The sequence below is a fragment of the Nuphar pumila genome, chromosome 13 (genome assembly GCF_984573655.1).
Source record: "Nuphar pumila chromosome 13, dmNupPumi1.hap1.1, whole genome shotgun sequence".
NCBI classification, from domain to species: Eukaryota; Viridiplantae; Streptophyta; class Magnoliopsida; order Nymphaeales; family Nymphaeaceae; genus Nuphar; species Nuphar pumila.
In genome coordinates this window covers 84,839,872-84,866,822 of record NC_143261.1, presented here as the reverse complement: position 1 = coordinate 84,866,822, position 26,951 = coordinate 84,839,872, and the positions used below count along the sequence as shown (strand labels likewise).

At 38.8% G+C, this 26,951-nt stretch overlaps 1 protein-coding gene across 1 annotated transcript; it reads left to right on the top strand.

Annotated features, from left to right (window-relative positions):
- The first annotated feature begins 1,194 nt into the window (after positions 1 to 1,194).
- On the top strand, positions 1,195 to 24,858 carry LOC149818956 (U-box domain-containing protein 33-like). Its single transcript, XM_089984663.1, has 6 exons — positions 1,195 to 1,595; positions 5,099 to 5,217; positions 20,078 to 20,199; positions 22,146 to 22,509; positions 22,632 to 23,042; positions 23,965 to 24,858. The coding sequence occupies exons 1-6, from the start codon at positions 1,412 to 1,414 to the stop codon at positions 24,646 to 24,648; spliced, it is 1,884 nt and encodes a 627-aa protein (XP_089840789.1). The 5' UTR covers positions 1,195 to 1,411; the 3' UTR covers positions 24,649 to 24,858.
- Positions 24,859 to 26,951: the final 2,093 nt, after the last annotated feature.

Here is a 26,951-nt window from a genome sequence, read left to right as displayed (position 1 = left end):
TGGATCATGACATTCGCTAATCCGTCACGAATTAGCGATGGAAGTAACAACAGATCAGTTCTGTCACTAATTAGCCACCAAAAAATTATGATGGATGCTATCCATCGCTAAGTCATCGTCAATCCATCGCTAAACGGATTAGCAATGGATTTGCAACGGATTATCGTTGGATAGCGTCCGTCGCTATTCCACATAATTCTTGTAGTGCGAGAAATGTAATTTTGTATGCTTGAATATTTACGAAAATTCTGAGCCTTTGATTTTCAATCTTTAAGAAATCGTTATTATACATTATAATAGGATGATATGAGAGTTTGTTTCTATAAAACCAAGTATATTAAAAACTTATAAAAACCTCAATGCATACCAGCTTACATATTTAGCTGGTTTTACATATTCCTCTGTTGCAAAACACACACCATAAGTCTAGATACTTTAAAGTTTTAAACCAAAAAATTACGGCAGTAAAAATAGTTTGTAGCTAAAGGGAAGGGTAAGTTTCCAAATCAGCATATAAGTTCCATATTTTAAAAATTTTCGAAAAAATGCATCCAAACCTTGCACAGTTAATAAAAAACCAATGATAGTTTTGACACTAAATCAGCATATAAGTTCCATATTTTAAATTTTTTCAAAAAATGCATCAAAACTTTGCACAATTAAACATTGCAATACGCAGGGGAACCTTAACCGGAGGCCGGGATTTTTTTTCTTAGAATATCAAAAAAAAAAAAACCTTTTTCGTAGTTTTTTTTTCTCTTGTCTCCAAAGTTTGATCTATCAAGTTGGTGAGAAAGCACGACGTCAAATCAAATCCACCTAATTCATCAACCACCAAACTTAGTTTGGTATGTAAGACCAAGAGTATATATCCTAGTCATTGGAGGGTAAAAATGTAACAATGTTGTCCCAATCCCGTGACAATTACCAACGATTCTGATAAAAATTGATTATCAAAAAAGGTGCAATTAATTTCGAACTAGCTTGTTTTCAAAATACGTAAACAAAAATTTTGTTGCCTTATGGACCGCATTTTGGAATTATGCGAAAACTAACAGGTGCTATTTTGAAAAAAAAAACAACTAATCCAGACTTTGTTCAATTGTTCGTGCGGTGGGTTGACTTGGATGCCCTCAACGCGCTTCCTTTCGTCTCCCATCATATTAATCTCTCGCAACGAAAAAGGAGGGAGAGAAACAAAGAGAGAGGTTCGCCTTTGAAATTCCCAGGAGCCAAACGGAGGAATCGGCGGTCTCACTCATCGAGTTCCCTTGCGTACAATTCTGTGGTCCACGGGAGCCGGAAAACCGAGAAAAGGAAAGCCGACGGCGAAGAAAGTCGAGGCATTGTGCGGAATTTGAGTGATCGGACGGGGAATCGTTAGGGTTATCCTGTTCGGGAGAGGAAACGGATGGGAGAGAACGGAGAGATCGTGGTGGGGCCGCCGTCCGATCCGCCGGAGCGGGTGTACGTCGCGGTCGGGAAGAGGTTCAAGAAGAACGTGAAGAACTTGAGGTGGAGCCTGCGCAAGTTCCCGGATGCGAAGATCGTGATTTTGCACGTTCACGATCCCAGTGAGAGGGCCGGCGCTCTCAGTAAGATTCCCCCTTTCTCTCCCGTCTGAAGTCTCGTTTTTTTTTATCGCTTCTTGCTTTTTGGAATTTCCCCGTTTGGGTTAGGTCGGATGTTCCTGGAAGTTCCCGATTTAATTTCCTGCTTTTTCCGTAGACATCTCCGTTTTCCCCGAGATTTCTTGTTCAAGTTTGTCTTACGTGCACCGAAGTTTACTGATCCAATCCAATCCAAGTCTAGGACTATGGAATGGTCTTCCAAAAGATCAATTCGGTTGGATATCAAATCCGAATCCCATACATTATTCACGGATCTTGATCTTACAATGAGATCCGAATGGGTATTGGGATCTAATTCAAACTTGATCTTGCGTAGAATTCAGTTGGGATGCAGGCATTACTGAATCCTACATGGGTGCCAATGAGGTCAGAGCGACATTTGCGTCTGATGTAGGAGTGGAGCCGAGCAACCCAAGATCCATTGAATTATTTTGGATCTATGTTTTATTTGGATTTAAATAATTGTAATTGGATATTGAATCGTTAAGATAAGTTTGTTTTGATTGGAAAGCTATCATAATAGGTAGTTTACCTGGATTGTAAGTAGAAAACTTATCTTATCTAGAGTTTTTATTTTCATTTTTTTTTGGCTTTCTTAGATAAAATCAGATAATTGTAGTTTAACGTAGCCATATGGTAGAATTTATCCGAGACTTATGCCAGTTGGTATTAGAGCAAGATTATCACCTCGATTCCATTCTAGGGGCACCTACAACATATCACCAATGGCCACTACAAACAGGGAGTGGTTCTGGCCGCATGCCAATAACACTCCTACTGTTGCTTAATTATTAGCTATGGCTACCCTAATTAGCTACAATTATCTACCAAACTATTAGCTATGGCAAAACTAAGCTACAGTTATCTAGTTTTATTTAAGAAAGTAGGAAAATTTTGAAAATAGTAAGAAATTCTCTCATATCAATCTGAACCGTCAAACTCTTAGATTTCTCATTTATTTATATATAGATGAGAAATTTACAATTTTTAAAAACTCTAAATAAGATAAGTTTTCAAGTAACTATTCTGATAACTTTCCAATCAAAACAAACTTATCCTAATGGTAGAAATCGAACACAATGATTCAATATCCAATTACAATTTATCTAAATCCAAATAAAACAAAGATAGATCCAAAATGATCCAATGGATCTCGAGTTGCTTAGCTTTGCTTCTGCATCGCCGTCAGAGGCCACCATGATCCATGCAATGAATGACATCCAAAACACCGTGTTTGGAACTCATTATCTTATAGATGGGTGCTGCCATTTTTTTTGTCTAGAGCTGTTGATGCCTTAGATGAACGACATCTACAGTTTGCACAATGAACAACCGAAAACATTGAGTCCAACCATGGTGTTTTTGATGCTGTTCATCACACTGGTAAAGGTTGCTCTGACCTGATACGCGCTCATCCTACATAATCGGATAGGCCTAATTGGATTTGGAGTCGAATTGGATTTAGATGGAAAAGACTACCTATCAAATCATATCTGCCCTTTAAATGTAATTGGATTCACCACCGTGGGTCAGTAGGGTGGTTGTGAGGGTGCTGAGTTGAAGGAACCAGATCAAACCCCTCTGGTGCATAGTGTAAATGTAGCTTTCAGAGGTGGGTCAAGTAAGTCAGAGTGGTCATGCCCCCCCGCCCCATCAAGGGTTTTCTTCACTTTGGCGAGGGTTCCTCGCCATAAAAAAAAGTAATTGGATTCGAATGTTGGTGCAATTGAAATTCAAATGTCATAACGAATTTCAAATCCCATTATTCGTCGGATGTTATATTTACCGAATCTGACTAAACACACTTTGGATTCAGTGATATAAAAAACAAATTTGAACACTTGAGAAGATACTTGGGATTTTTCAGGATTTAGATTTGGAACCGAATCAAACTTTCTGTTGGATTTTTGATCGGGTCAGGATTTAATCCAATCTGTTTGCAGCTTTAACATATAAGAGTCGTCCCCAACCTTTTCTTACCGGATTCAGTTTACCATGTATATAAATTGTTGGATCTAGATTCATCTCTCTTCTATCTCCTTTCCGGCAAGGAATCCGGTGATATCTAGATTCCCAATTTGGCATTTGGCCTTATTGAGGAACATATATAGTATGTTGAACAAACTGGGTTTTACCCGGATCCATTATAGAAATGTGAAAATTTGGGTCGGGTCCTTCTGGATGCTGGCCCAACCCGATAATCATTTTGGCAGATGTCTTACAAACCACTTAAGAGGTAAGCCTTTCAACCTCGAGTCTTCGTGGGTGGGTAGGTCTGGATTCAGGAGTGCAGAGTTGTGGATCGGCTCGATCATGATAGGCTATAGTCTAAACTTTCAGAAACAGTTCTGGACAATGTTGTCAAGTAGGAAGTTGGATCCAAATTAGGTCTGATTTGGTATATTTAAGTCCAAACCTGAACGTTATACGGTAATATTGGATCCGGCAAAAGGAAAAATGTTTTGAAACACTAGTTTACATTAAAGTTGGATCTTGATCTGAAAACAGTTCAGATAATGTTGATAAGTGGAAGAAACTACCATGTTATTTTCAAAATTTATCATGATGCATTTTCTAGTAACCTCCCACCGTTGGATTGGCTCAAAATGGTCAGGCCAATCCAATCACCATGAATCCGATGCTGCAATAGTACAATTTCAGGGATAGATTGTTGGAATTTTTTTTTTCTTTTTAGATTATGAGGAACCCTGGCCGAGAACCAGGTTACTTAATGGGCCCTACTCCCTGCATGGTAGACCCCGAGTGGGGTCACCGATACCCTAGCTCTTACTATTAGGGGGCCGGGGTGCTTAGTGTTAGTTCGACTAATTTAATGGTTTTTATTATTTAATTTTCCAAATTATATGAAAGAGGCTGCAATTTGCCAGATATCTAATGCTTAATAAACATCCTAATCAAAACCATGTCCCTTTGACCTGAAGCTCAATAAAATTTCTACCACTTTTCAAATATCGATTCTTGTTGAAATTTGGAGGATGTTCTATGCAGCCTCCTCATTAGCACTAGAAAATCGTAGAGTTAGCCTTTTTTTTTTTATGACGAAGGAACCTTCACCGAGAACCGGGTCACTTGATGAGCCTACTTACGAGGTAAAACTTAGTTTTGAGGCAACGGCCACCCAGCCATACGTGCCCCCAACAGTGTTGAAGCAACGGCAACCCCCATGTGCCAGTGGAATTGGATCCTGGGTCTTCAGCTTGACACTGAACCCCACTGACCACAAGGGTAACCACTGCAGTGGTGAAAAACGTTAATTTAGTCAGTTTGAACGTTGCTAACACTAAAGTAAAAGAGAGAGAGAGAGAGAGAGAGAGAGAGAGAGAGAGAGAGAGAGAGAGAGAGAGAGAGAGAGAGTTTTTCTTTGGTTAATAAAATATCTGGATTTTGGCTTAAGTTTTGGTGGTTGTGGTGGGATTTTGATGGTCATTTTTTTCCTGCTTTTCCAGTCGGAGGGAAGTTATACCGTTCAATATTTAAATCCCAAGGAGATGCACATAAACAGAAGAATCATGAGGAGACGGGGAAAGTCATTCAGCAGTGCTTGAGCATTTGCGCCACTGAAAAGGTAACAAAATGCTGCCACCAAATTGATTGGTTATGATTAAGAGCGTATGGTTAATCTAGTCTGTATTTTTAGTCTTTTAACATCATATTAGACTAATAAGACCATAAAAGAGCATAACATAAAACAATACGTGCTTAGGTATAGCCATATTGGTAGCAGTAGAAAACGCCTTCTCACATTATTCCTTCACGTAATAACTGAATAATTCATTTTTCTTGTTGAGTTTAACTTATTTCTTGGTATGACAATTTACTTTAGCCTTTATGGCAGCTTTTTTCTTTTTATTGCCAAAGCACAATTATCTGAATATTTTACTTAAGAAATGAATACTTTCAATTGAATATGTGAAATTTTGTCAAAACTTAATACATCGGTTGACAAAAGAACTTTATTAAGAAATTGTCTTTAAGGTCTTGAAGAAAATGATGTCAAAGCTTATAAAATCAATCACCGTTGATAGAAATCCAACATTATAAGAGTCGTTCAATAGAAAGAACAAGTCTACGAGTGATTGGATTATGCAATTAATATTTTTTTATTCGTAATGTCAAGTGCTTGAAACTTGTGTACTGAGGTTAAGTTCAAATTTAACTCTTAATAAGATTCATAGGCCTTTAATAAGATTCATAGGCCTTATGGTTGGGGTGTTTCAAACATGTTTACACCCTTGATGAACTTACTTATATGAGTGTTAAGGTGGGAGTCACCTTCTATGTGACTTGAACTTTGTCTCTAGAGCACTCATAAAACTGAAATACAACACTAGACCCTTAATGTATGTCTTCTATATATTGATAGACACACTTTGACTACTGAAGGTGAAAGTGGTGTTCGACATTTTGGGTCTAGGTCAAACCCATCAGGTGACCCAGTTCAATACTATATTAGTGGGTTGTTAGTGGACAGTTAGTGGGGTGGAGGTTACGTGAATGTGGAGAGACCACATTCATGTAATCACCCCCTATCTCTAATTATATAAGGAAGGATTAGGTTGTATGATGGTTGCAACACAGTCTATTGCCCACATCATAGAAATTGCAACATTGGGTTTAGGATCCTGCTCACCATCGACCTAAGGCTTGGGCTCATCGTTGGCATCGATAGGCTGAGGAGAACGTTGTGCACCCGCACATCACTTCATGGCATCTATAGGTACGCATTTGTATTTCAGCTTTGATTTTGCGAATATGCCAACATTGGGTTATGGGCCCACACATCGCACATTTTGTTGTGCATATGGGTGCGTCGTGAGCATTTGGTTTATGCTCGCCAATGTCAGTGTATCTGATTTTAGCTGCTGATGCAGACTCAGGCCTGCTGTCCTCTTCCCGTGCCGCCAATGGTAACAGAACGGGGCTGACATGTTGTATACTCGTTCTGCTACAGATGACCGGCAGCGACGTTGGTCGAAACAGCAGGTCATCTTTTCAGTTTCTCTGGGAAACCAAAGGGGTTGCATTTGTAATAAAAAAAATAGGAAACAAAAACCCTTTACCTACGGGTGGCATTCTGCCGGGGAGGTGAGGGACCAAAAATAGCTGGCAGCGCCGCTGGCCACAGTGTGCCCTCGCTAGTTTTCCACCGTCGCTGAAGCACCAACATCTGGATTGGGTGGCTGGTGGTGGAACCCTTTCGTTGGAAGGGGGTTTTCGCCAGGGTTGTCATCGGAGATCGTCGAGCGCGTTGGTGGTCGTCGTCGCCGGCAAGCCTTTTGGCCGGTCGAAGAGGGGCAGTGTAGGTCACTGTACGACGACATGGGTCATCGTGGGGTGACATGGAGGTGAGGGCGATCGACAGTCGTTGGGCGGCCTCGTCGGTGCTGCTAGCAAATGGATGGTCGCCGGAACACTTCCCTCACCGGTGCTGTTTCGGTCGACCTCTAGATCGGTTGGCAGGAATCCCTTCGTTGGTAGGGGTATTTGCCGGTGTTTTTCGTCGTGGGTCGTCGCTTGAAGGGACGACTTCTGCAAGGGTCGCCGACTCACCGGTGTCGTCTGTAGCACGGTGGTGGCTTGGCTCCATCGATCATTGTTGGGGAGCCAGCGATCGCCTCTGTCGCTGGACGACGTCGGGTGTCACCATTTTTCACCGGCGAGAGAGAGACAGTTTATGAGAAAGGTGAAGGGTTTTTTCCCTTTCGGTTTCTCAGAAACCGAATGTGCCTTTCTCTTTTGTAATACCACCTTTTATTTTTTTAGGTAACCCGGGTCAGACTAGGTATACCGACCCGGTGGAGGGACCGATCCAGACCCGTGTTGGGTGGATCAGGTCTGCCTCACTGCTTGGACCCGGACTCATTTTAATTGCGAGTCTGGGTTTGGGACTGAACCAGAGATCCAGATCGGCCTTGGGACCCGATCCTCCAGTTGGACTCAGACCCACTTAAGATCTGGGTCTATGATCGGATCCGACCTAGTTGGATCAGAATCGGGCCCATTTGGTTTCTGTGTTTGGTCTGAACCGGGTCAAGATCCAGAACCAATCAAACCGGGTAAAGTCTGAATCTGATCTGATCTGTTTGGACCGGGTTTGACCCAAGTCATGTATGGACCAGGTCCAACCCGGATATCGTTTGGACTTGGTGAGACCTGGATCCTGTTTGGATCGGGTCAGACCCAGTTTTTGTTTGGACCAGGTCAGACCCGGATCCTATTTGGACAGGATAGGATCCATAACAGGGTCCAAACACTGTTTAAACCTGAACCGGATTAGTGACCGATACGACCCTTTTCGAGATCGGTTTGAAGTCATTTTTGACCGATTCATTTTGGTTTTTCACTAGTTCTGAGATGTAGAGACCCTGTTTTCATGAATCCACTAAAAGACAAGGATTTTCTTATTCGGTTATAGGGTTTTATGAGCTTTTGTTCATGTATTATATTGGTTCATTAGGTCTAGAACCGGTTTAGACCCTTAGATGACCGGTTCAGAGCCGTTTCAGATTAGTTCAGGGTGTTTTCAGACCAGTTTCAATTTGAAGATCCTCAGTTTTACTCATATGAGCTTGTTTTTGTCATTTTTCATGTCTTATAAGTATTCATTGTTAAGAAAGCATGACTTATGCATGTTAATTCATGTGTTTTATATTGGTTAAGTTATGCATAATGTTTTTAAGCACGAATTATGACTAAATTCATGGCATTTTATCATCAAAAGTAGTTTATTCATATAAGTTGAAGCATGAACTTATATTTTGACGATATAATGTATATTTTATCATGAATATGCATGCATTAATATGTGTGCATGGGCATGCTCCATAATAAAAATATATTTTCGCTAAAAGATCTTGATTAACCGATTCATGCAATCACCAAAGTGATCTGAGTTGTGTTGATTGGAGATTCTTTGGACCGTATTAAGATTCGTTATTACGATTGTGTGTGACTTTATGAAACAACGATTCTACCCAAAGGTAGGTTGTGTTTCAAATTCATACAGGGTGTAATAGTAGATGTGTATTTTAGCCCATGAAGCATGTTAGTACCCAAAGGTATAATGCTGAATTACCTCTGGTTACATGATCTGCTAGTTTCAACAACTGAAGTCAATTCTTTGTGAATTGAACAGACAGAGTAACTATGAGTATTGTCATTTCCACCAAAGTGGAATGATAATGGCTCAACTATGCTTGTCTCAGAAAAAGTGAATAATAAAGGGTCTTACTTTTTACCTTTTCATCACAAGTCTCGTCTGAGCAATAATAAAGTTTTATCTTTCGTTCCTTGTTGTATCAGGTTCTTTCCTTATCAACGGTTCTAGTAACATTCTCCTTTTACACAGATCTAATTTTTCATACTGGAAAGAAATAGTGTTGTTCACTTTGGGTTACATGGACCTTGATTTGTCCCTTAGAACTGACGAACCTCTCACTCTTATAGAATAGAGTACAATCGAACAGAAGGTTGCCTCTGAGAAGTGGGTGTGCTCGAACAGACTTAGCCTAGTGCTTTTGCAATCTCGAGTGGCTAAGAATATTTGAGACGTCATCCCTCACTGCAGGACAATGAAGAAATTTTTGGGAGCCATTGAGGCTTAGTTTATCAATTCTAATAAGGCAAGTGCCAGTACATTAATGTCCAAATTAGTATCTATGAAATATATTGGTGACAGTCATATCCGACAACACATTTTGGAAATGAAGATTATTTCATCTCAGCTGAATGACATGAAGTTCACCATTTCCGATTCTTTCTTGGTCCATCTGATTTTGACTGCATTGCCTACTAAATATAGACCCTTCAAAATCTCGTATAACATACATAATGATGAGTGGTCTTTTAATGACCTCTTGTCCAAGTGTGTTGAAGAAGATGAGTGACTGAAGGGTGAGAGGCTACCGAGTGCACATATGGCCTCTTATAAGGAAAAACAGAGGTCAGGGTCAAAGAAAAGTTTTTTGAAAAGGAAGAACAAGAAGGTCTTTGGGAGAGTTCTAACTCTCAAGTGAAAGTCAAATCTCAGGTAGGAGGTTTTTCTATAATGTGTTTCTTCTGCAAGAAGAAGGGGCATAAGAAGGTGGATTGTTTGAAGCATAAGAAATGACTCAAAAATAAAGCTAATAAGTCATTCATTTCTCATGAGTGCAGTTTGATTCATGTTTCATTGCATAGTTGATGGATTGATTCTAGTGCTACAGTGCACATTGCCAACTCTTTGTAGGCATTTTTGAATAAAAGGGAACCAACAGAGCATGAAAGAAACATCTTCTCAGGAAATAAGATGTGTTTACATGTCATTAACGTTGGGACCTGTAGAGTAGTGTTGGAATCGGGATTCATTTTGGATTTGGTTGATACATTTTATGTTTCATCCTATAGTCGGAACATGATTTCAATTTTGAAACTTGATAAGTTTGGTTTTAGTTTTAAATTTGAAAACTCCAAGCTTGTTATTATCAAAAAATTTATTAATGTGGGTTCTGCGTATGTGTGTGATGGTTTGTATCGGTTAAAAACTGAATTTCAAATTCAGGAATCCTATTTTGTTGAGAAGACATTGATTGACAATAAACATAGTTTAAAGGAAGATCAATCCTACTTGCTTTGGCATCGAAGGTTAGGACATATATCGAAAGAGCGAGTCCAAAAACTTATGAAAGAAGAAATCTTTGGATCCCTTGATTTCACAGATATAGAGTCATGTATTGAATGCATAAAGGCTAAGCAGTTTAATACATATAAGAAAGATGCCAAACACAACAATGAAAAGTTGGAGATAGTGTATACGGATGTTTGCAGCCCTTTTTCATCGTGTTATACTGGTGAAAAGTATTTTGTCACCTTTATAGACGATTACTCACGGTATATGCATCTCTACTTAATATTTGAAAAAATCAGAAGTCTTTCAGGTTTTTAAGGACTTCAAAAAAGAAGTAGAGAAACAAACTGGTGAAGTTATTAAGGTTATCAGGTCTGATAGAGGTGGTGAATATTATGGTCATTTCACTGAGATGGGACAAAAGAAAGGGCTATTAGTGCGATTTCTAAAAGAGAAAGACATTGTACCTCAGTATACCATGCCTGGTAGTGCTTACCAGAATGGTGTAGCTGAAAGAAGAAATCGTATACTTAAAGAAATGGTTCGAGCGATGTTCAATCACTCAAACATTTTCTTGACATTGTAAGGTGAAGCTCTTAGGACACCAGTGTATATTTTGAATATGGTTCCTATGAAGGTTGTTCAGAAGACTCCTTACGAGTTATGAACATGTAGGAAACCTTCTTTGTCATATATGCGCATATGGGGATGTCCAGCTGAAGCTAAATTGTATAACTCATATATAAAAGTCTTTGATTCTAGGATGACTAGTAGATTTTTCATTGGTTATCCAGAATGGTCAAAGGGCTTTAGATTTTATTGTTCATCTCATACACCACAGATAGTGAAAACAGATAAAGCGAGATTTCTGAAAAATATTTCTATTGGAATAGATGTATCTTAAAATATTGATTTTAAGAAGATGCAGGATTCAGGTTCCATAACTGCAAAGGAGAAAGACTCAGTTTTTCTTATCATTGTCCCTTTGGATAATGTCAGGAAAAATTTGGTCAATGAACATCAATCTCAAATAGAGTCAATTATTGATGAGAATATACAATAACAGGATATAAAAGTTCATTTTGAACCATCTATAGCACCTGTATGGAGGTCTACAAGGACAAAAAAAATTGCTATCCATCGGAACTACATGGTGTATTTACAAGAGTCCAATAATTTCATAGATATTGATGATGACCCCTTCACCTTTGTAGAAACCATTAAAAGTGAAAGATCAACACATTGGATCAATGTCATGAAAGAAGAGCTTGACTATATGACAAAGAACCAAGTATGAGATCTTGTACCTCGACCTGATGGAATTAGACCTGTTGGTTGTAAGTGGGTCTATAAGACCAAAACAAACTCTAAAGGTCAAGTTGTGAGGTACAAGGCTAGGCTTATTGTAAAAGGTTTTACACAGATAGAGGGCATTGATTATAATGAGCCTTTTTCTTTTGTCTAAACTAAGGAATCATTAAGGATAATTATGGCCCTCGTAATTCATTTTGATTTAGAGTTACATCAAATGGATGTGAAAACTATCTTCCTGAATGGAGATCTAGAAGAGGAGGTATACATGCAACAACCTCCTAGTTTCAATGTAGATGACTCAAATCATTTAGTTTGCAAATTGAAGAAGTCAATTTATGGACTTAAACAAGCCTCCCACCAGTGGTATAAAAAGTTCAATCAGATAATTATGAACTTTGGATTCACTGAAAATATTGTTGATCAGTGCATTTACATTATGACTAGTGGAAGTAAGTTAATAATTTTGGTTTTATATGTTGACGATATTCTTCTTGCAACTAATGATTTGAGTCTATTATATAAGATAAAAGATTTTTTTCTCTTATTTCGATATGAAGGACATAGGTGAAGCCACATATGTCCTTGAAATCGAAATCTGTCATGACAGAACTAAGGGTGTCTTTGGCTTCTCTTAGAAATCCTATATCCTCAAGGTTCTTAAAAGATATGGGATGAAGAATTATTCTCTTGGTTCGGCACCCATAGTGAAAGGGGATAAATTGAGCTTAAAGAATTGTCCTCAGGATGATAATGAAAATGCTTAGATGACAATTGTCCTATATGCTTCAGCGGTTGGAAGTTTTCAGTACATGCAGACCTGCACACGACCTAATATAGCATTTGCTGTGGAAATGCTTGGTAGATATCAGTCAAATTCAGGCATTGTGCACTAGAAGGTAGCGAAGAAGGTCATGCGTTATTCACAAGGAACGAAGGACTACATGTTGACCTACAAAAAAGCTGACCACCTAGAGGTCATTGGATACTCTGATGCAAACTTAGGAGGATGTCTCGACAATAGAAAATTTACTACTAGATATATCTTCCAATTTGCAGGTGGTGTTGTATCATGAAGAAGTGGAAAGCAGTCTACAATTGTTGCTCATACCATGGAGGCAGAATTTATTGCTCTATATGAGACTTCGTCTCGGGCTATTTGGATAAGAAACTTCATTATAGGTCTTGGTATTGTGGACTCTATTGAGAGACCACTAAAGATCTTTTGTGACAATGAAACAGTTGTGTTATTTTCAAATAACAACAAGAGCTCAACCTCGTGTCGACACATGGAGTTAAAGTATTTTGTTGTTAAAGAAAGGACTGAGAATCATCTGATATGTATTGATATAATTGGTACGAAGAAAATAACTGCGGATCTCCTTACTAATGGGCTAGCACCGAGATTGTATTCCCAACATGTAAAGGGGATGAGTCTTTTTTATTTCTTCTAATGTATAACAATACATTATGTGATCACATTTATGAAAATCAATTGATTCTTTATGGTTTTATGTATTGTTGATTTTGCATAAAGGATCTCTTATTTGGCTAGAGAGAATAACAGAATAACAATATAAAAAGACCAATATAATGGGTTAGAGACCAACCTATTTATAAAGGTAATCTTAACATGCTAAAGCACTGAAAATGAATTATATTGTAGTACATGAAAATATGCATTTCATAAAGAGGTGTTCATCTCCATGACTTATATGATTCATTCTTGTGATACTGGATAGCTTGTGAACCCACGTGAAGAATTAAATCGAGATAATGATATAAACCTCGATTTAGTATACTTTTAGTATCATTGGGTCAAGTGAGAGAATGTTGAACATTTTTTGTTTGGGTCCAACCCATCAGGTGACCCGGTTTGACATTATATTAGTGGGTTTTTAGTGGACAGTTAGTGGGGTGGAGGTTACGTGAATGTGGAGAGACCACATTCACGTAACCACCCCCTATCTTCCATTATATAAGGAGGGATTGGGTTGTATGATGGGTGCAACACAGTCTATTGCCCACATCCTGGAAATTGCAGCATTGGGTTCAAGGTCCTGCACATCATTGACCTAAGGCCTGAGCTCATCGTGGGTGTCGATAGGCTGAGGAGAACGCCAAGCACCCGCATGTCACTTTATGGTGTCTATAGGTATGCATTTGCATTTCAACTTTGATTTTGCGAAGACGCCAACAAGTGTGTGTTACAGTATCTGAAAAGTCAATTAAGATTCTCAATTCAAAGCTAACGCTATTGGGGTCCCAAACTAAGTAAGACTAAATAACACTAATATGGGGGTTCAAACCCGAAAGGTTCATTCATTTATACATTGAAATTTCGTGAATAGCCTCTTGAGTTCTCTTCTATAGTTTTGATCCACATGGAGGATTGTTGAATTTTGGCTCAAAATTATTCTTAAGTTCTCTATGTATTTTTTTCATTTCTCAAAGTTTGTGGGTTTCTAGTCTTTCCTACAAGTTTAGTCTCATATTGAAAGTTGTAGGAATTTCAATTGTCCTTATACAGAGAGGTGTTTCCTTAAAGGTTTAGGCCCTCAAAGGCATTAGATCTTGGGCTTATGCATCTCTTTATCCTTGGATGTTGGACCTTGGATCTTGACCCATGACCCTCAACTCTAGACCTTTGACCTTTGGACTTGGGTTTGGTCTTGTACCTATCTTTTTAGTACTTGAGACATATTTAATCCTCAAGTCTAAAACCGATCTTTAATTGATCAATTAATAGACCTTAAAGTCATCCTTTACTTTGGTCGTTGATTGTTTGACTCTTCTTGGATGATTTTGTCTTTGAAAAGGTCATTTTGAAACCCGTTTGGCCTTTTTAATCTTTTTTTGGTGACCCTCTTTGGCCAATTATTTTTGCATTTATAGGTGGTCATTTGGCCAACCATGACCCATTATTGCTGGTCATTTGGGCCTATTCAAGGCCCTTTATGGCCTTTATCATAGTTGTTATGCTAGGGCCTATATAAACCTTAGTCCTCTCCTATTTTTCTTATCCTTCAACTCTCTCCTCTCTTCTCTCTTGAGCTCTCCTCTCTCCTCCTCTTTTACGAGCTCTACTCTACTCTCTCCTCTTTCGAAGTTCTTTTAAAGATTCTGATCCGATTGTAGTTTGAATACATACCTAATATTCAGATTTGGTTACTATTCAGATCTATACCTAAGGTTAAAATCCGGTTGTAGTTCGGATCCATACCTAAGATTCAGATCTATACCCACTTGTAGTATGGATTCATACTTATATTTAAACCAAGGATCCATATCTAATTTGAGCCTAGATCATCCTGTCATAGTCAAGAGGTTGTTCAAGGAGGTTCGTATCGAGATTATCAATCTCACTCAGTGCAGGTCGTTGATCGATTTTTTGCGAGAAGATGAAAGCTCGATTGCATATTGGGTGCATAGTTGCATGAGTACCCATTGCACCAAGGACTTGATCCTAAGTAGGAGCAACTATCGTTTCAAAGACAGTGTTTATACACGAATACCTCCTAACGGACTTGGTCCAAGCCTAGTTGCCAAACTCACTATGTTAAATCATAATTTTCAACAATTTTCAAATGATAGTCCTACATATGGCGACTATGAAGGTTGAAAACCAGAAACTGCCTAAGTTGACTCAGTTCGAAGACACCAATTTTAAAATGTGGCAACACAAGGTTCTTCACAATTAAAAATGTGGTGAAAGTGTTCACAGATGAATGTCCCAAACAACGGGAGAACGAGACCATTGCTGAAAATCGAAAGAGATGAAAGTGGAAGCATGATGAATTTGTATATCACAGACATATACTGAATATTCTCTTAGATAGCCTGTTCGACCTCTACTCGAAAGTCAGCATGACAAAGAAATTATAGCAAGTACAAAATGAAGGATGTAGGAAATTGTAAGTTTTTAGGTAATAAGTATATGAATTTTAAATTCTTCGATGATAAGCCACTATCAAGTCCATGAGATGTAGATCTTGGCTAATCAGATTATCTAAGGGTGTGAACTTTGATGAATCATTCTAAGTAGCTGCAATCATTGGCATATTGCCTCTATCTTGAAAAAATTATAGAAATGAGTTAAAACATAAAAATGAAGAATTTACCTTAGAACAACTTTTTTAACATCTTAGAATCATGGAAGAAGTTCGATCTTGAGATAAGAAAGATGAAGCAAAAAAAGTTTGTGCTAAGGTGAATATGGTTAAACGCAAACCAATGCTCAAACCTGGACTTAAGAACAATAGTAAGAACAAAAAATCTAAGTTCATTGCTAAGAAAAGATATTTTGTTTTTTGCTATACTTGTAGTAAATCTGGTCACTATACAAGAGAATGCCTACACATGAAGAAATTTTAAGGCAATAAAGCTAGTAAACCTGATGACGACCTAGTGGTTGTAGTTAGTGAGATATTCATAATTAATTCAGATAAAGAGTGATACGTAAATTTTGGATCAACGATTCATTTATGCAATGATAGAAGTATGTTCAAACCATGGAGGAATACCATAAGATCTATATGTATGATAAACATGAAGCTAATGTTTATGAAAAAAAGAGTGTGCAACTTTACTTCACCCTTGAAAAATGCTTAACCCTCCAAAATATGTATCACGTACTTACCGTCACAAAAAATCTTGTATTTGTCTATTTGTTTACAACTCATGGTTTTGAAGTTGTAATGGAATTCGACAGTATTATACTGTTGAAAAACCACAAGTTTGTAGGTAAAGGCTACTCCACCAATGAACTATTTAATCTTAATTTGATCAATAAAGTTGATTATGTTTCTTTTTAGATGCTTGACTCGTATGATTTATGACATGCTAGATTAGAACATGTTAATTGTAAGTCTTTGAGAAACATGGGTAACTTAGGATTTATTCTTAAATGCAAAGCTGAGCATGTTAGAAAATGTGATGTTTGTATTCCGTTGCCAAGTATTGAAAGAACTTCCAAACTACTAGATTTAATACATAGTGAAGATCCAGATCTGATTCTAGTTGAGATTCATACCTAAGATTCAGATCCAATTGTAATTCAAATTTATACCTAAGATCCAGATCTATACTCACTTATAGTTTGAATCCATACTCATATCTAAACCCAGGATCCATATCCAATTCAAGCCTTGATCATATTATCTTAATCAAGAGGCTGCTCAAGGTGGTTCGTGTTGAGGTTATCGATCTCACTCAATGCAGGGCATGAATCATTTTTTTGCGAGAAGGCAAAAGCTCGATTGTATCCTGGGAGCATAGTTGCACGAGAACCCATTGCACCTAGGACTTGATCTTAAGTGGGGAAACTAACGCTTAAAAAATGGCACATGTACACACATGCCTTTGACTGGACCTAGTTCAAGCTTAGTTGCCTGACCCACTAAGTTAAAGCAAAATTACTAACAAAAAACATGATCTAATGGCTTGAAAATTGTAATTAGAAGTCACAGAAACTTCAGTTCACAACTAGGGGTGTTAATGAGTCAGGTTTGACCCGAACCGATCCTGTAACAAACCCTATAGAGTCATGGTTTGGTGATAAATAAGAATGTTCAATTAGAATGTGGGTTGGACCTGAAGGGTTCGATTAATATAAGGAGTTGGGTATGGTATGTGAAATTTCATACCAGACCCGAGCCCAACTCGAGTTCTAACTAAGATCTGTAATTTCTCTATATAAAAATGATAAAATATATTATTTCACCATGTCTGGTTCATGTAATCTTTATAAGATTCAGGTACAATTTCTCTTATGGTGGGTCTGATTGGACCCGAATCTGAACCCGATACCGGCATCTCAAATCAGGTATGGTTTTTAGTTCCATGAGTCCAAACCAAACCTATTGACCCCTACTCATAGCAGAGCACATCATAGTAGTAAAATTGTGGGAGACATCGGAGTCCGATGGTTGTGTCAGGCTACTCCGACCACGGTTGACCGTGAAACCTCTCCACATAGTGTAGAACACAAGAATGACCAATGAAAAATGATCATACTATATGACAAAAATGATGTGTTTTCTGAAATGCTCTATAATTTTCAAAATCTGCTCAATGTCCAAATTCATAAATTTTTTGCTATAAAAGACCTTTTTACCCTTCAAATAAAAAATTTTTCTTCAAATATGCAAACTTCCTTATAAACATCCAAATACATGAATTCCTTTTCAATGAAGCAAATTTCCTCCTAAATATGTGAATTTTTTCTCACACAATTGTCAATGCCCTCATGTTTGTGCCCTTTATCTAATCTTATTAAAAGGAGGCTCACACATTTTGAGGACATTTACAACCAAGAGTTGCGAATGTCCCTAAAATGGGCACACCTTTTTTTAACTAAATACTCCCACATTTGTGAATGTCTTGACCTTCACACGCGAATGTCCTTATACATTTGTGAATGTCCTCATGCTTGTGCCCCTTATGCTATTTTAGTAAAAGGAGTTCACACACTTTGGGGGTCTTTGCAACTAATGGTTGTGAATGTCGTAAGGGCCTCATGCTTGGTATTTGCAAAAGTGTTACTAAAGCCTTTAACGACACTTAAAAAGCGAATGTCCCCAAAATGTGCAAACCTCCTTTGCAAATGTCTTAACACATGTGCGGACCTCATAAAAAAAAAAGCACACACGGGAGGACATTTACAAATACAGTACGACATTCGCATATTTGAGAAGAAAATCACATGTTTAGGAAAAAGTTCACATATTTGGGAGAAAATTCACATATTTGGATATTTGGGAGGAAGTTTGCATATCTAGAAGAAATTCATGTGTGAAGGGTAAAATGTTCTTTTACAACAAAAAATTTCTGAATTTGGACATCAGATGGATTTCAATAATTGTAGGGAATTTCGGAAAGCACACCATTTTTAGTGTACAGTATGACAAACGCTTGGCCGGATCTGGGCTCCATTGGCCAGAATGTTCAAACCTATAAGAATTCCACATCGGACGTGTGAACCAAGTAGAGAATTCCATAGGAACTTGATCTACTACAAAATTCGCATGATTTATTAGGGAATTATGCTCAAATGACTAAATCTAAAGTAGATGTAGTGTTATAAGGTAGATCTGAAGCAATTTACAGCAGGGATATGCCAAAAATGAGCTTGAAATGATGGGATCTCACCTTAACTCGCCGGATCTTGCTCGGTTTGCTTGAATTGTCCAAGATCTTCACACAATCTAGATCAGCCTTTAGAGAGTTGATTTGAGTGCTGAAAAATGGATATGGAGTAGATCCTTCAGTTGATGCCTTCAACTCACTGGAGTAGTCATCAGAGGTGAAGGATCGTCCATTAGTACCAAGCTATGAGCTCACTCGATAGAGGAGCACCTTAGTTGCTTAGATCTAGTGTGGAGCACCTTAAGAGCTCAACTCCACTGGAGGTCTGATCTGAAATAGAAGAAAAGAGTAAGAAGAAGAAGAAGAGCTAGAGAGAGCTCTAAGATTCAAATTCCAATTTTTCCAGATATCCTCAAGTTGGCGCCAATGGGTCTATTTATAGACCAAGGTTGGATCATGGATTGGATCCACCTAGCTCTTATGCTCCCATTTGACCCAATTATACCCTTATTACTAAAATGCACATGCTAAGAAAGTAAATTACATCAAATGTTACAATACAAAATAAGCTAGCCGGCTAGGGGCTCAAGGTCAAGAGTTGACCGAGCACATTCTAGGCTTGGACCGGGCCTCTTAGGGTCGTATCAATCCTTTTTTTTTTTTTTTTTGACAGAGAAAGCTGGGGTTAGGCAGACCCCTACCAGTTATACAACTATATATCATTGGGATTCGAACTTGTAACGTCCCAATACAGGGATCGCATCAATCCTTGCCAACTGAGAAGTACAGCCTTGCGGCAAGGGACAGTCTCCATGGGGGTTTAGAATCACAATATTTCATGCCAGATGACAAACCATGATTGCCCTTAGCTAGGAAGGTGAAACCCTTTAGCCCACCTTTTTTTAGGGCATTTGATGGTATCCAAAAGGTTTGCCACATTCCTGTGCGGAAGACCCAACGTGTCGACATGTAAGGTGCATTTTGTATCATGTTATTGATTGTAACTTTTTAAGGCAACACTTTCCTTAACAATGGATGGATGTAGCAAGCGGTATCTGTTGGTCTAGTCCAATGTCACAAGCCCACCATTACTGGGATTTTCTTTGCAATAGAAAAATCTCACGATAAATTACAAAATTGGACATAAAAATGTAGGAAACTACATAAGAACATAGAGAAAAAAGTTGAGTTTAAAATAAGAAAGTGTTAATATGACATTAAAATTACTATGTTTCTAAAGTTGATGTTATTCTGAAAAATTAAAATTTTGGCTTTTGAAAATCTCATGAAAAAATCCTGAATTTTTCAAAGCGTCGCCAATATTTGTGACTGGAGTTGCAATATAAGAACGTTTATCTTGGCTGCTTCTTTCCCTCCTTTCGACGGTTTAACCAGGTAGGGGATGATTGTGTTGTTTCTACAGATAAAATCTGATAAATTAGTCATGGAATCGGACAATATGGAGAAAGGCATCTTGGAGTTGATTGGGCGACATGATATCCAGAAGCTTGTCATGGGAGCAGCTGCAGATTCCAAATACGATAGGTAAGTGTCATTTGTTCAATCCCACGGGCCCAGGGGTAAGCTCTCAGAGTTTTACGCTGCCAGGACAGTGACAGTAAGCACGGCAGGTAGAGCCAGTGCACATACGTCTATGATCTTGGAGTGGTTATGCTGCCAGCCACCCATCTTAGCATTTCTCGAGATGGGCATGGTCTCCATCTCGAGGAATGTTGAGATGGGTGGCTGTCAGCAGCGGCGGTGGAGCTGCATCATGCAGTGTAGCTTTAGTGAGTAGGGATGTGGGTGGTGTATCTGGATTCAGGTAGAACTGATTGTGGTCACTTGAGCTGGATAGAGTCAGGATCCTGTGGGACCTAGGCATTCATATCCAAATTCAGGTAAGAAATCTGACAACCATCACATGAGCCCATGCCAATTGATAAATCTCATATTATTTTTTCTGAAATATCAGATCTAAACCTGGGTGAACTTCTAATTTTAATGGACCAGGTTATATTTTGTTTCAGTGGAAAAATTAGGTAAGGATCCCTCTCATTCACAGCCATTATCAGAAGCCAGGCAACTTTCCCTTCGCTATCAATATGGGATATTGCCTATATGTTGCGAATTTATTGGTAACAATTATTATTAAAAAAGCCCATTATGTTGTGAACTGAAGTCGAACTCAAGTGTATAAACTTAAACCAAGGTCCAAACAAAACCACTATTTCTGTTTAAACCCACTATATAAAAACTAAAAAAAAAATACGTTTGTCATTAGATCAAGACCTATTATGGGACCTATTATGTAAACTGTGTAAATTTGTAGAGGTTCTGCTCTAACTATCGACATATTTCAAAATAATCCTATGCTTTTTATATTAGCTAGGTACTTGAGTCACTACACAGAGTATTTTTTACCTATATATGGGTGATACTCTTACCCTGTTCACAGGCTGGGCCTAAATTGCACATTCCTTTTACTGTCTGCTAGGAGTTAGGCTGAGCCCGGAGAGAGAGAGAGAGAGAGAGAGAGAGAGAGAGAGAGAGAGAGAGAGAGAGAGAGAGAGAGAGAGATTGTTGAATGTACAACCATACGTGGATGTTAACAACATTAACCACAAAATTAGACCCTCATATGCCCTTGTAAATTCAAATTTCACATTGTGGTTTGACGCATCACTATGCGCATTTTAGTAATTTTATAAAAATACATACTAAAAGATATTGCACAATTGATACAATTGCTAATTATACTTTGAAATGCACAATAGCTTTTAGTATGATTAAAGAATTATTGAAATGCCAATGGTTGATAACGGCTAATGCACCGACTCACCATGTCAAATTTGAATTTCTGAGAGTGAATAAAGCTATACATTTGTGCTGAACATTGTTTTTGATAACGAAGGAAAATCTTCATCGAGTACCGGGTCACTTAATGACCTTGTCTTCCTGTGAGGTAAAACTCTGGGTTGAGGACACGACCACGCAGTCTTACATGCCCCAACCATGATAAAGCAACGGCAGCTCCCATGCGCCAGTGGGATTTGACGCAAAACCCAGCTGACCACATGGGTAACCACAACCTTGGTGTGTTGAACATTGTTAATCTCTACAGAATGGTGTGAAAGCTAGTAGTTTGTTGACAGACAGAAAAAAAGATACTTAACAATAAAACAACCATAAAAGAAAACATATTCTCTGCTTGTGGGAGATTATCCCCCAATTTGAGGGCATGCCTGCTAGCAGGAAAACGAAATGTTGTCATAAGGATATCTATTCTATTCAAGTCAATGATATGGACTTGGGAGGATTCTTTTTGATATCCTGACTGCATGCCACAAAATGAACTGCAACCCTGTTGGAGGACTCCTTGGTGCCAAGTTTTATAAGGCCACCAAGCATGAAATGGCCCTTATAAAAACCATTAGTACCAAGCATTTTCAAGGATCTTGTAACCTTTGATCCATCGACTATTGCCACAGGAAGATGGTATCACCCACTTCAGCTAAAGCACGCTATGTAAAGGCTTATGCACCCCCTCAGTGCCAGATATGGTTTGTGTGCAATGGAAACCACATTTGCACCAGGGAAGCCTCCCCTCTCCAAAAGATGCCAAGCATTCTTATGGCACCACAAACCAACCCACCCCAGCATGAGGAAGATAACCGACGGATACTTCCCTTCCAGATTGAGGCAGAACCATCCAAATCTCCGCAGTTAGCACAGGGCAGTGTGGCAGAAGGTGCTCCTGTAAGGACACTATCCGCGATAATATGTGGACCAGAAGTGGAGGAAGATGATTCAAAAACTGGTAGAGGATCTATCTCATTTCGACAACTGGCAGAGGTATGCATATCGACATTGGATTATCCAAGCTGACATCTATTAATTGAATAGTTTCTACTAGATGAAGAAAATGAAGAAATAATAACATTGTTATCTTTTTGTGATTGTTTTCTGTTGAGAAGGCAAACCTGGCTGCGACCTCATTAGCAGTGGAGCAAAGCCAAACAAAGGAAGCAGAAGAAAACCAAAGGTTGTTGGAACTGTTGAAGGAGAAGGATGACAGAATTGCACAACTAGCAAGAGAGAAGGCTGCAATCGAGAATGCACTAGCTGAATCGGATCGCATACTTAAGCAAACAAACGAGCAGCTACAAGCAACACAGTCTTCCCTGAAAGGAAGTTCTGGAGTCCCAAGTTTCGCCGAGTTCTCATTGGAGGAGTTGGCAGAGGCCACTCGCGATTTCCATCCAAGTTTGCGAATTGGGAAAGGAGGATTTGGTGCTGTGTACAGGGGGAAGATCCGGCATACTACAGTTGCCATCAAGAAATTGAACCCTGACAGCATACAGGGTGCAAATGAGTTCCAACAAGAGGTAACCGTTTTATCTATCAGTAGGCATTTTATTTTCAATTGCTCATGTTATTCGGTTTCAGCATCCAAACATGACCCACATCTAGGATTTCTGGTGCCCATCTAGATTGTCATCAGGTTTCCTATTGGCAGGAAAAAGCTCATATATTCAAACATGCTCAGACTTAGAATTTCTGATGTTCAATTAGATGTGTCACCAGGCTTCCTGTTACAGGTGGAAGCAGAGCTCCTGTAACCATACATGCTCCAAATCTAGAATCCCCCCCGCCCTATAAATGAGCCCCGCGCGATTTCCCATAATATGTAGGGAAGCAAAATTCTGGATATCGTGAAAATGTGCACAATAATGCTTATTGCTTACAGTCAAATGCTTGAACCACGCATGAAAATGAGGACTGTATTGAACGCTGGTTAAGTGTGAAGCAAAATTAATACTGCCATTTTATGCAGGAACTACACACCTAGATTGCCCATAAGCGCTCCACACAATTGGCTAGGTGGGTTCGCTTAAGGGCTTCAAGTTGAAGGAGGTCGAGAGATCTATACCCGGGGTGCACATCCTTTGCTACAAGGCCTTTTGGGGGGGCGGGGGGTGGGGTGGGGTGGGGGGGGTACTGTGGACACTGACTCCGCTGTATGGTCAGCGTGACACCTCTCGGCCTGTAATGAGATGTTCAAACCATAGCGGTGGTTTTTCCACACCAATACAAAATTACACACCCAAGATGCACAAATGTAGAAATTCAAAATTTCAGCTTTCACACTAGTAGCATGAAGCCTTGAAAATTCAAGAAGTCAGAATTTTGAGAGAGATCCAGGCCTATCCTACTAGATTTTTTTTTGTCCTTTCATGATTTTTTTATTTTCATGTATTTAAGGAACATTTTAAGATTAAACTGCTAAAAATTTCCAACTGTTTGCAGGTTGACATTCTAACAAGAGTGAGACATCCAAACCTGATAACACTAATTGGTGCTTGCTCCCAAGCTGGTTGCCTTGTCTATGAATACCTCTCCAATGGTAGCTTGGAGGATGGTCTGCTTCGCAGGAGCAGAACGTCTCCTCCACCACCTCCGCTGTCATGGCAAGATCGATTCCGAATAGCTGCACAAATATACTCAGCTCTCTTCTTCCTTCATTCTGCAAGGCCCTACACCATTGTCCATGGTGATCTCAAACCTGCCAACATCCTCCTCGATGCTAACCTCAATGCCAAGATTGGTGACTTTGGCATCTGTCGCCTCCTCCCTCAGCAAGAATCTGCAGCCACAATCTTTAGGCACACCGATCCAAAAGGCACCTATGCATATGTAGACCCCCAGTTCATGTCCACTGGTGAATTGACAGCCAAATCTGATGTTTATGCATTTGGTGTCATCATTTTGCAGTTACTGACTGCAAAACCAGGTTCAGGATTGGTCAATGAGGTCCGAAAGGTATTTTCTGCCAAGAAACTACATGAGGTTCTAGATCCGGCAGCAGGAAAGTGGCCATCCAAAGAGGCAACACAACTAGCCCATTTGGGATTGCAGTGTTGTGAGATGGAGAGGAAGAATCGGCCAGACTTGGAGTCAGATATATGGAAGGTGTTGCAATCCTACATGTAGTGCAGACTAGATGTTGGTTTCTTAAACACATTAAGATAGTGCAACACCAACTATCCCTCCCTATCACATTGGATGCTTGTTTGCATTGTGTCACATAGAAACACTTGTATTCTATTTTCTGTCTACAGTTCATCTCTTTATGTTGATATTGCAATGAATTGCATAAGATCTAGTAAATCCACTTGCAGCATCTCTGAGATACAAGAAAAAGCGAGCAAATTATGCACAGTGAATCAAGATATTCCTTATAGTTACATCCATTACTTGTGGCTAATATCCATCATCCTTCTAAAGCATTTGAATTGTCTGGCAAACACTCATCTTTTCCTTGTCAAACCTTGAGACTTGGTTTTCTTCTTATGAAACAGTTTCAATTCAATTTTGCCTAATTTCATTCTCATGTATTATTTTGGTGTCAAGGGAAAGAGTAAGGTGGATTCATATTTTCTTAAAAACTGATTCTTTTTATGCTCCCACTCTGACTCTACAACTCCCAGTTAAACAACCAGAAACCTTCTAAATGCCCATTGTGACTGCAACTCTCAGGTAAGCAACCAGCAACCTAAATAAATGCCACAGTAACAATATTTTCTTGGAAAAGGTTGCTGAACCATGCAGTTGCATCGGAAGTGAAAGGTGGCACTGTTTTAGCTGCCACTTATAAAGAATCCTATCTTGTTGGTTTTTCTGCTTGATAAATGGTGCCCAAGTTAGTATGATGCTTCTACAAGTGATAGGATGGTAACTCTTAAGACTACATACAACTGGCACTGTTCATTTTAAACTGTAGAAAGCATGAATAATGCAAAATTAGAACTGTAGGTCCAAAAACAGATGTGATGTACATGAATACATGTTCAAACAATTCATAGACCAACATTGAGCCATTCATACCATAAACTCGAACATCAGTCCTAAAGTTTTACTTTAACAAGTGCAACTATTGCTTATCCTTCCTTGGTTATAATTTCATTTTGATTTTGATCCACAATGCTGGTGCTAATAGTGCACCTTTGCTAGAGTTTCCACTAACTCACTAAACTAGTGGGATAAAGCTAAGAGATTTATCAAGATTATCTGGACTTTAATAAATAACAGGTTAGGAGGCATGGTTTTGTTGTTTTATTTGCCAGTGAGAAATGCAAGTGGGCTTCAAATTGTAAGACCCAGGCCACATGAGAAAAGCGAAGGGGGAGGGGGATGAGGGGTTGCATAGAGGTTCATGGTGATAACCCTAATCACAAGTACACAGAAGCCATGAATGTTAACATTTCTCTATGAAAAGAAAATTAAATTTAAGAATAAGAATTAAAAGGACAAAGTGAAGGCTATTACTTTGGTACAACACTAATTAAGGTGTTCAGGTTGTCAGTGTTGGACTCAATTTCACATATTTACATGATCAAGCATTAGGAGAAACAAATATTATTGAGATGTGCCTTTAATTCCATGCTACAACCCCAACACATGTCACTTGAAGAAAAATGAAACTTTTTGGAAGTCTTAGATGGTAGCAGAGGGACCGGGCCAATAGGCCTGGGACCATAACAAGGTCCTATAAATACTTTTTTAAGGTTTTCTTGCTTAGGTAATTTTTTGTGAGTTTGGGTGTTTTGTGCGGCTTTAGGTTTTCCTACCTTTGTAATCTCTTTTTTTACAGTGAAAATCTCTGCTCTTCTGCCGCCCGTGGACGTAGGCCATTGGCCGAACCATGTAAATCATGTCATTGTTTATGCTTGTTTTCTTCTTGAATCTCTCTCTGGCTGTGCAACTTTCTAACAAATATAATGAGTACACTAAATAATAAAATTGATGAAGTAGCAATTAATGCAAAAAACAGTCAATTGGAAAGCAATAGTCATAGTTGTAAACCTCCAAGCTACCAAACCAACCTCATCGTAGTGATTACATGACTTAAAAACTGGAAATTTTTAAAAGGACTTAGACAAAAATTTAAGGCTCTGTTTGGAAACTGCCCCTTAAGAATGTAAAAGTGGATTCCATCATGGTCATTGATTTAGCAAATCCTTTGCGTCGGTTGTGAACACTCTTTAGAATCCATTATGGATTCCCCACTTCCATGGTTATGATGTATAGAATGCAGTTTTTACCCTTATAAATGAACTAAGAAAGTCATCATACCATCAAATGTGTCACTGTTGTTGCATTTGGTAATTACCACCTTGCCCCCTGGTGGTAGCAGAAATGAGGAATTGAAATTGACTAAGGTCATGTCAGATCCAACTTTTCCCCTTTTTTCATGGCTTTCAAAGAGTTTTGGAAGTAAGGATTCCACATTTACC

What these genes read in the sequence shown, in the direction of transcription:
- LOC149818956 (XM_089984663.1), top strand. Translation starts at nt 1,412, where the DNA reads ATGGGAGAGAACGGAGAGATCGTGGTGGGGCCGCCGTCCGATCCGCCG. An exon ending in TGAGAGGGCCGGCGCTCTCA is followed by an intron (nt 1,596 to 5,098) that starts GTAAGATTCCCC and finishes CTGCTTTTCCAG; the next exon opens with TCGGAGGGAAGTTATACCGT. An exon ending in GCATTTGCGCCACTGAAAAG is followed by an intron (nt 5,218 to 20,077) that starts GTAACAAAATGC and finishes TTGTTTCTACAG; the next exon opens with ATAAAATCTGATAAATTAGT.